At 40.0% G+C, this 10,000-nt stretch overlaps 1 protein-coding gene across 2 annotated transcripts in view; it reads right to left on the bottom strand.

Moving 5' to 3' along the window:
• The window catches only part of LOC138053616 (uncharacterized), a 15,652-nt gene that overhangs the window by 3,068 nt on the left and 2,584 nt on the right, over window positions 1–10,000 (bottom strand). For both annotated transcript variants that reach the window (XM_068900224.1, XM_068900220.1), the window contains exons 2-3: window positions 4,346–4,648; window positions 2,167–2,508 (exon numbers count right to left, since the gene is read on the bottom strand). In XM_068900224.1, coding sequence (XP_068756325.1) covers window positions 2,167–2,508; window positions 4,346–4,648 — 645 coding nt within the window. The remainder of the gene's footprint in view (window positions 1–2,166; window positions 2,509–4,345; window positions 4,649–10,000) is intronic.

The raw sequence follows: 10,000 nt of genomic DNA, 5'->3' as shown, positions 1-10,000 counted from the left end.
CTGACATGGTCAGATGCTTACAAGCACCCTCATGCCCATGTTTGTAAAAAAGCACAATGAAGTATTCCTTGCGGCTGGTTTAGGCATTGTTTCATCTTTCAACATTGGGCAAAACCAAATCAACTCCATTCTCAGAGGGCAATGGGGAAAGAAGCTAGGAGAAAAAACTGGCCTTAATCCAATTCTCCCAAGGTAATCTTTACAGAATAAGATAATTGAAGGAACACTTTTGAACGCTAACCTTAAACCTTTTAAAACAAGCGCAAACAATATTAATAGTCTTTAAATTCACAAAATGTGAAACAGCATATTTTAGTCTCATATTAAATTAGATTTGGCTGCAATACATTCCTTAAAACCATGCAGAACTATTTACCATAAAATGTGGAACATTTCCTGCCTATCTAAATATGCCACAAAAGGGCTCCAAAAAGCAACCAGTTAAGTTTTTAAATAAAGATAGTGTCTCTCTGGAGGTCTGAGACAATACCTAAAAATTAAATAATTTGATGTGATCAAGACATTGAATGACCAAGCAATAAACAAACAGCAGCAATGTATGTTAGGTTCACAAAGTGGGAATGAAAAAAAATATTCCTCAACTGATGTTTCAATATGCATTTAAATTAATTTTCTATCAACAATTCAAGGGACTGACTTTTCACTGGTATTGATTTACGTTTGCATGATAAGTTTGAAAGTGAATCTGGAAACCACAGTGCCCTATAAAATGGGAAACAGCTTTAACAAACCCTTTAAACTAACATTTTACAACAGAAACCATTGTTGATGCCCTGCATTGTTATGGCTACAATTATTGTCCATTCAACCAACAGTTTCTCCTAATTTTGTGTACCATTCACTTGTTGGTTCCTTAATAAAAAAATCGCTAATTCAATTAAGGATTCAAGTCCTTTCAAATCATCAAAGTTACTTTGCGACATCAGGAACAAACGAAAAAATACAAGCACTGAAGAACAAACAAATTAACTGCTCAAGAATGCACGACTCCCTTTGAAACAGCAAAACAGGATCCTCGAGTCACTAAAAAAGTGCTGCATGCTACGTGGATGTTTGTAGAACGATCGCAAGTTGTAATCACTGAAAGAAAACTCCACTCCAGATCTGATAGACGATGGTCGTGCAAAACTTGCCAAGCACGTGGAACACCCAACAGGATTGTTTGTTTTTTGGCACAGCAGATGAACGAAAAATTGTTCCCCTCACTATTCACCTGAAGTTCGATCATGATGGACACACACAAACAAGTGCTGAAAGAACTTCAAAAGGTCAGACGACCAAATGTGATTGACCCAACACTCGTTAGAGCGGCTCAGTTATCGGACATCAAAGTGCTGAACAAACCAAGGGATTTCGTCGTAAAAATGTTCAGTCAGCAACGTCTTCTTCTACAGAATAAAGTTCAAAAAGCGATCCTGGTTGTTAATCACATGCTAGCCCATGTCATAAACTGGATAAAGTGGATTGGCAAATTGATTGTCAGAACAATGCGTCATTTCTGTCTCGCTGAGTTCAAAGAAGCAACGGTCAAGAGAGTCACAAAAGAAGGCTGAGCGAATGTCCACCGATCTAACCAATCAGAACGTAAACAATTGGCGTGACGTCGGATAGCACAAGGATAGCACAGATTTTCCCGCTCGCTGAATTCTGATTGGTCAGTTTAAATTTCAGTAGCTCCCGCCGTATGCAAGGAGGTTGCTTTAACTACAAAGTTAAGTACGTTGGAAGCTAAAGACATTTGTGGCAGGGGACCAATAAATGATGATTTGGACAGGAGCATAAGTTCAGTCATTGTGGGATGAATAGTCATAGAATTAGACTTGGCCCAAATGTTCAAGTCGGTGATTGCTTTCTGAATATTGAATAAAACTTCATCAACTGTGTCTCCAATGCAAAATGGTGTAGTATCGCCTGCAAACATCTCAATGGAGGCATTTGTAGATTTGGATAAATCTACTGCCATCAAAGTGAACGCAGCCTTAGAGCTCAGTGGAGGTATCAAACAACCAATTAATCAATCCATGGCCTTCATTTAACGATGGAAAACGCATTAAACACACAATTCAAACAAATGTTCTTCTACAAGACAGTAAACCAAGAGGCAATGATTAGAATTAGTATAACTAATTTACCAATAGGTAATACCTGTTGGTGGAACAATGACCAACTTAATAAAGTCCTTGTCGGTTTTTGCAACGAAACCACAGGACAATTGACAATAGTACTGGCCGGCATCTGCAATGGTCACATTAGAGATCTCAAGAGTGGAATCGGCGTCTAGCAACCGTCTCTGACACTCTTTTTTCTTGTGTTGCTTTATCGTGTACTTGGTGCTGTTTTGTAGAGTCTTGTTTCCATAGTGCCACGTTAATTTGACAGGACCAAACAAACAGTTCCTCCAACTTAGCGCTGAGCACTTCAATTTTGCCTCGGAGAATTTATCCGCGAAGTATTTTTTGCTCAAAGCTGTTACATGACCTTTTCCACCTGTTTTGGAGTGAAAGACATATTATCTGCTGTGATACACTACTCCTATGGGGTACGTTTTAAATTATAAACTTCTCCAAAGCGGGTCATGAGTATTCATTCGGCAACAAGCATCGCACAGGTATACTCCCTGCGCTCAAAGGTGCGGCAGAATAAAGTTGGAGAGAATGGCTATTGTATAAATTATTTTATTAAACAAAGTTTCTGTCATGCATTTTCTTTAATTCCAAAGGCACAAAATTATAGAAAATGTATGGGGCAAAAAAAGGAATATTTAGAAATTCCAAAGAGTAGATACGAAGTCCAGTTCATCTCAGTTGTGAAGTTGAACTTATTTGTTGGTTTATTAAGGCGAAAGTCTATAAAGTAGAGTCATGTACAGATAATTTTGCTTTGAATTTCCGTACAAACCTTTGAATTTCCCGCCAAGAGCGTGAACTAGTCTATTTTCACTGTTTGAGAGGATTTCAATAACCTCTTCATAAAAATCAGAATACTAAACAGTGGCTTTCAATGGTTTTTTGTCTCAAAAGTTTGCAAAGATTTCTATCCAATGAGTTTGCATTTTTTTGCTCTTTGGGCCAGCTACATGTAATTGATTGGCTTTACGGTTAAATCAAGTGATTGGCTGTTGGATGATGGGTGAAAGTAAATTTGGCTTTACGATCAAGTTCGATGGAAACCTCTGTTCGAAGCATTTGCTTTTAATAACTTCAATAACTGAGTACATGATCGACTGAATGACTGTCTGAAACATTAAACTTTATATATTAAGCTCAACGCATTTTCATTGGTGTTCACCTAAGATCTATTGCAAGCAGACGCAGAGCCGACGTCATCTTTAAGAACGTTGAAATCTTTATTATATAAAACAAATAGATTCCATTTTGCCGCGCGTCTGTTCAGTAATAGATCAAAGAAGACGTCAAAATGTGGTAAGAACATACATCAGTGACACGCTCAGCTGTCGCCTCGTGTGCCATTTTTTTGTTCTTACTACATTTTCTCGTCATCTTTGATGTATTTCTTAGCCGACGCACGGCAACATGAAATATTTTTGTTAAAGAGACATGATCTTCTAACATTTTTGCTTGTTCGTGAACAACACTGTGTTGGGTGGGGACGGCTGGGAAGCGTTGTTTACCGTCTTGAAGTATCAAGTTTCAGTCCAAGAGTTAGAAAAATAGGAAATTCTCGACTTACTTTGACCAGGTCAGAGGATATTTTTTTATTGATGGTGACTAGGGGACACTAGGAAAAATCTGAGTGCCCCGTTGCAGGAGTCGAACATACGAAACCGAACACTAGATCGGATGCTCTACTACCACTGAACTATGGTACTATGTCTTACCTCACTGAAGAGGCTTAGGGATTGGGCAAAAGAACAATTGAACGAACAAAGATAACAATGGATTAGCACAGAAAACAATAGGAAGTACGACTCTATCATCCTTTGAAATATAGAGTTCAACAAGAGGCACGGCCAAACCCTGAGCTAGGGAACTGTGGAAGACTCAAAGGAGCTAGGACGTTAAAACAGCTGTCACAAAAATATAGCAGGGTCATGTCTCCTGTGGGAGACTCGTGACACAGCTGTCAAAAAAATATAGTAGGGTCATGCTTCTTGTTGAACACTATATTTCACTGGCTGTATAGTGTCGTACTTCCCATTGTTTTCTGTGCTAAATGCATTGTTGTCTTTGTTCGTTCTGTTGTTCTTTTTTCCCAATCCTGCATGGAGCCTGTTCATTGAGGTACTGAATGGTTCATGTCTACGAACGTATGCATCAGTATTTATTCAATATAATCACAGGTCAATTTTTTGTTTAGTACTTACAGACAACTATAACTGAAAAGCGTTTTCCGTTTGGACAAATTGTGCTCTTATTGGAGTTTGCCTTGCAGCGGTAAATTGCTTCATGTGCCATCTTCACCACTGGAAAATGAAGGATGCTTCTTGTAGTGCCATCCATTAGCTGAACAATTGATTGATAGAGACCATCTGTTCCATTTTCCAAAGATTTTTTGTCTTTGTACCACATGACCTTGCTTACAGATCCCGTGAGGTCGCACTCAATCTTTGCGCTTTGGCTCTTCACGAAACCTAAAGGTCCCACAGTACAACAGTGCGAAACGTGGGCTGGAGAAAAGAAAGACTCTGATTTCAGTCTCAGAACTCCTAATCTCGTTCCCAGGACCCCAGCGCAGAATTTAAGGGAGATGTCCCGGGAACGAAGTTGAAGAACCTTCATGCGCTGCTCTTGGAGATTTGTATCTGAGTTCTTTATGAAAAAGTTTTTTTAATCACTTCCTTGAATTTCAATATTCACTCATTTGCAAAACTGAAATCGTGAAACGTGTCGCACGTCTCGAAAGGAGCCGAGGGGACCCCGGCCCCGCCCCCCCCCCCCCCCCTTTCAGTTCGTCGAAGATTTATTTTTTGTCAAAATATACAATAATTTTATAATTTTGTAAGCAGTCTGTTGGAGCTTTTGATTTTTTTAGCTAAAGCATGATTTTTCGCTAATAGTATGACCAAAGTTGTGCGAAAAAGCTTTCAACGTTACCCCGGCGTTAATATTATCCTTTTAAAATGACGAAGAAGACTGGATGAGAATTACTTGTCTACAGTCGACCTATTTTACAGAGACTGTAACAGCGTAAAATCTTAATTTCTATATATATTATTTATATACATTTTGGTTAGGTACAATAAGAATAACATTGTGACACGTTCGTGCTTATGTGCTGTTCCATTTAATCAAGAACCCTGTGTTCATTGCTGCCTTATACACTGCCAAGCATCTTTTTGGATTCAGGGTAGGACTTAGCCGTTCGTTACAGGGTTCGACATTGGATCTTATTGAGGCATACAGGCATATTAACGTGGTGAAAGATCAGCTGGCAGATATACGCAAGGACGCAAAAACATGCGCATTCAGTGCATGAAAAGATTCAGAAAATGGCTAAGATCACCATCCGGCGCACTTGTGGTATACAGACACTTCATTGGTTTCTTCCAAGGCTGTTGTGACTTTGGAGCGAAGAGTCACAAACCATGCATCATTATAACCACAACTTATAATTGTATTCAATATGAAATCCTGATATTTTACTTTCCAGATTGCACCAGATTGCATGTAAGAGTACCCAAATTTTCAAAATTTTCTGGCATGCCCCCAGACCCCCTAGAAAGTAGCGCCTTAGGCGCTACCAAGGCGCGCTAACGCGCGCTGATTAGTACTCTTGTTCGGCCACCACTTTCAAAAAATGGTAGATCCGCCCCTGGAGCCCACTTATTTTTATATTTTTAGAATTAACCCTTCATTAGGAGAATGATATTAAGTAATGATCCGTGTAAGGTGGATAGCAATTTCCTTTGTTATGCGGCAACGGGGCTTTCCCCACATAGCAATGTTATCATTTAATGCATAAACCTACAGGAAAGCCGTTAACGCAATAAAATTTATTTACAGCCCGTTTTGAAAGGGTGTTTTTTTGTGTTAAAAGATTTTGACCAATCACAAGAGTGGAAAACAAAAGCCAAGAAACGTTTACAATTTTACATGTTCCCCACATACGATTTCTGTGGAATTCATTTAAACTGAGACCAGATGAAAGATGGAAGATGGTTGGAAAGTAAGGATGAATATAATACTGCTTTTATGAAGTTTTGTTAACTTTTGCTGTTTAAGCCAATCAGAAGTAAGTACAGACAATAGAAAAGTTATCACGTTTTTGCATACCAATTGAATTCCAACATGTTCGTTGCCGTTGTTGCTATCGTTCTTATCTGGACCGTTTCTTAAAGCAATTCGTACAATTTGCATTCATTGTTTTTTTGCTGTTCTTGTTTTTGTTTGACAATAATTCTATTCTGATTGGCATTCTAAACAGCGCGTACAGGACCGAAGAACTCCTGGTGTTATAAAAATGCAAAGATACTCGCAAAGGTTGACTCATAGGGCTTGTATCACTCTCGAACCCAGAGCTCTTCCTTTGACTGACGGAGAGAAGAGCTCTGGGGAACCCTGAAACAAGGTGCCTTCTCATTGGTTTTCGTGAAGAACAATCAAAAGCGCCTCTAATTGGTGCTTTCATGTTCACACGAGGAGTGAGCAGGCGCCGTAAGGTTCAAATAGCCAATTTTTGAGTATAAGAACCCTACTGCGCATATTCTTCTTCAAAGCGCTTCCCAGAGCCTTGGATCGATCCGAGGCTCTGGTGTCGAGAATTGGCTTATATGGGAGAGGCAATCTCCTACTCATGGGCTCCTGGGGCGCTTTCCTTTTGTACGAAAAATTCGATTGATCCGGTGGTAAATCAAAGGGAACAGAAAAATTTGCAGAGGTATTCCTATTTTCTCGGTTTTCTCGGAATGATCGGAAAATCCTGTTCCATTTGCTTTGTCCCACTAGTACCATGCTCCTTGAAAAAAGAAAAAAATATTGCAGACTCGACCCCATGGGTCTTGGTGTTTAGATGCCCAAATGAATCGTGCGGGTTTCACGCAGATGCTTTTATAGCTCGTAGTTGCACAACTGCAGGTAATGATCGAAAATCCGGCAGCCATGTTTGCTATCCTAAATGATTAGTATCCAGTCTCTTGAGAGAGAAAGAAAAGGAATTAGGGTTAGGGTCGTCCCGTTCCATATTTTGATTGAGGAAATTTGTTCTGTTCCTTTAAGCAGATAATACTCCCCGGTTTTTCCATACAGAAGGAAAGCGTCCCTGGTCTCAATTACTTTTCTCTCTAAGCCCCAAGCCCGTTTATGTGACGTTCAGATTCAATAATTGTACCACTAATTAGAATGGCAATGATAATGATAGAGCGAGTTTCAATCAAGTAAAACCAACCAAGTCGTAAAACAAAAACCAAAGTAACTACTTTGGCCAATCAAAAAGGACGGAGACAATCCAGCAAACCAATCAAAACTCGAAGTAATTACATGCACGTAGCCGACACAAAGCGCGGAAAAATGTGCACGTGTGAGCCACAATTGGTTTTGGTTTCACTTCTGATTGGATGAAAAAGTGGCGCGAGAACTTTGAACCAATCACTGAGTAGACTGCAAAACAGTCGTATTCTTTGCGAACGCAAGCGACACGGTAAAATAATTATTCACACGCGAGGGTCACGCTTACGGCGCTTCGGCCTTCCGAAAATGGAAGAAAACGACTGTTTTGCAGTCTAATCACTGAGTGAAGTAATGCAACACCGAAGCAATTCGCTATTTACTTTCTACACTCAAATGAAAAAAGCTCTAACGTCGTCTACTCTGTGCTTATGGTTGTAAATAACTTGTTTATTTTTTCCTCTCTCTCTCTCATTTCCTCTCTGAAATCACTTTTATAATTGTTGACTCGCACTGCGCTTGATAGTGAATGTAGTATTAAAGCGACTTACAAACCGAACGTTTGAAAGAGAAATAGATTTATTTGAATTCTACTTCCAAACCTCTTGTCTGATAAAAAGTAACTTCTGCATTTAACTCTTTTACCTTCTTTCCCAAAGCCGCGCGAAATTAGCCATCGCTAATAAATGCTTTTTTTCTCAAAAAATGTTTAAAGTTAGGGGGAAAGTAATACATTCTTTTAAAGCTAAAAAAAGAAGCTTTCCAAAAACATGTAACTTATTTACAGACAACTCAAACATTTTATAAAAACGAAAGTTGAAAGAATATAATTAAGAAAAATAACCGGTCAGTAAATATTGTTTTAGGCCTACTTAGGCCTAAGGTTAGCATTGGGCTTTTTCAACAACAGTCTGCAGTCTGCGTTTTACACTAACCGGAAAAATAACACTAAAAATCAGTTTTCCAGACAAGTTTGGTCATTTTAGTGTTGATTACGAATTTTTGGATGCAAAATAAAAACCTTCCTCAATTTATCTGCTTCCTTGGACATAGATTTGACGGAAAACTGACCAGGCACTATCTGGCCATATCTCCCCAGTTAACCCGCCAGTTTTCAGCGCGATCGATGGAAATGGCGGCCTTCTACGAACTCTACAATAATGATTCGAAGTTTTCCCTGATTCCCCATTTGAATCAACACACAATCGGATGACTATTCATTTGTAAATAGAGAACTGACTGCTGCACTGGGTTAATACTTAGCCCAGCCTGTGTTGAAAAACAGCCTCATTTTTATTGAAAAACAGTAATCAGTTAACATTGCTTGCCACATTACAGCTTACTGCCTGCTGCCCGCCAGGAAAAGTCCCTCTTTGGGAGGAAGCCTGATCCCTCCCGAATGCAGCGTCAGGCATTACAAACAACCTCGAGGGAGAGGGGTTGAAAACTTGTACTACACAGTTACACTCATAATTACATGTAATCAGTAAACGAGAGCTATATTCAGCACAAGATCTCGTTAATGACCACTGCGTAGCCGCGTAGCCACACTTTTCAAGATCACTTTTGGAGTGGCGTGGTATTCAGCAGTTAAGCCTTATCAATTATCGATGATTTGGAATCCAAAAAATAAATCGAACACAAATATGATGCCATTAATGTTTTCTGCGTGACAGTTGAATTCAGTGAAGTGTGACCAGGAACACTGGAGGCGGGGAGAGGAGAGAGAAGGTTTTTCTCTCTCCTCTCCCCGCCCCCCTCCCGACCTTCAACCCGGCCCAGACCCAGCCGCGCGAATCCAAGATGGCTACCTCATTACGAATTCCGGTTTTTTCGACCATCCAACCGCCTGCGAGCAGGCTACCCCCCGTACGCCACCCGGCCTTACGCCAAAGACAGTTATCTTTTCCGCTTGGTGCATGCATTCCGAGGCATTTCAATTCTGATTTGGTTTATAGCGATTCAAAAATGCTCCCTACCGGTTACTTCTTAATAGTAATGGAGATTATTTCAACGCCTAATTCGTAGTTATTCCATGAAACCTGCTCAAAGCGCAGGAAAATCGTGCTTGCAAGTGGCGATTTCTTTTGGTTAACCTTCCCATTGGTTAATAAAATGGTGCGAGATTTTTCAATCAATCACTAAGGGTAATACACCCAGAGTTTACATTGCAACCAGGTTGACAATCAGATGTGTCAGAAGACCCAATTTCTCGACACTCCTGTCAGTCTAGTGTCTCCACCATGCAGGGCTGATCCAATGATAATACAATGCAAATAGGTGTCAGGTCAAAGGCCGCCGTTATCACCGTTCAAAGGAGCGTAGGTGGGGATGGAATCGCCCGCTCAGTTAGTGGTGATCATTCTTGAATTCTAGAATTACCCCACGCAGTTACGAGATTAGTTTTCCCTTTTTGCAAAGGAGAACACCCCCTTTAAACGTGTACCGGCCAAACTGACGTTTGGTCTAATGAGATTTAGTTTCTAAAGAAGCTACTGTGGGAAAATGAATCACAGAGTTACAGCCGTAAATAAATTTGAAAGCTGACGTTTCGAGTGTTCTCGCCCGGCAGTTAGTGGCCAGGTGAGCGTTCATCGTTCAGATACTATTGTTGAAGCATTACGAAGCGAAAGCTA

This window comes from Montipora capricornis, chromosome 1 (assembly GCF_036669925.1).
Source record: "Montipora capricornis isolate CH-2021 chromosome 1, ASM3666992v2, whole genome shotgun sequence".
Classification (NCBI taxonomy): Eukaryota; Metazoa; Cnidaria; class Anthozoa; order Scleractinia; family Acroporidae; genus Montipora; species Montipora capricornis.
This window is presented reverse-complemented; position numbering and strand designations above follow the sequence as displayed.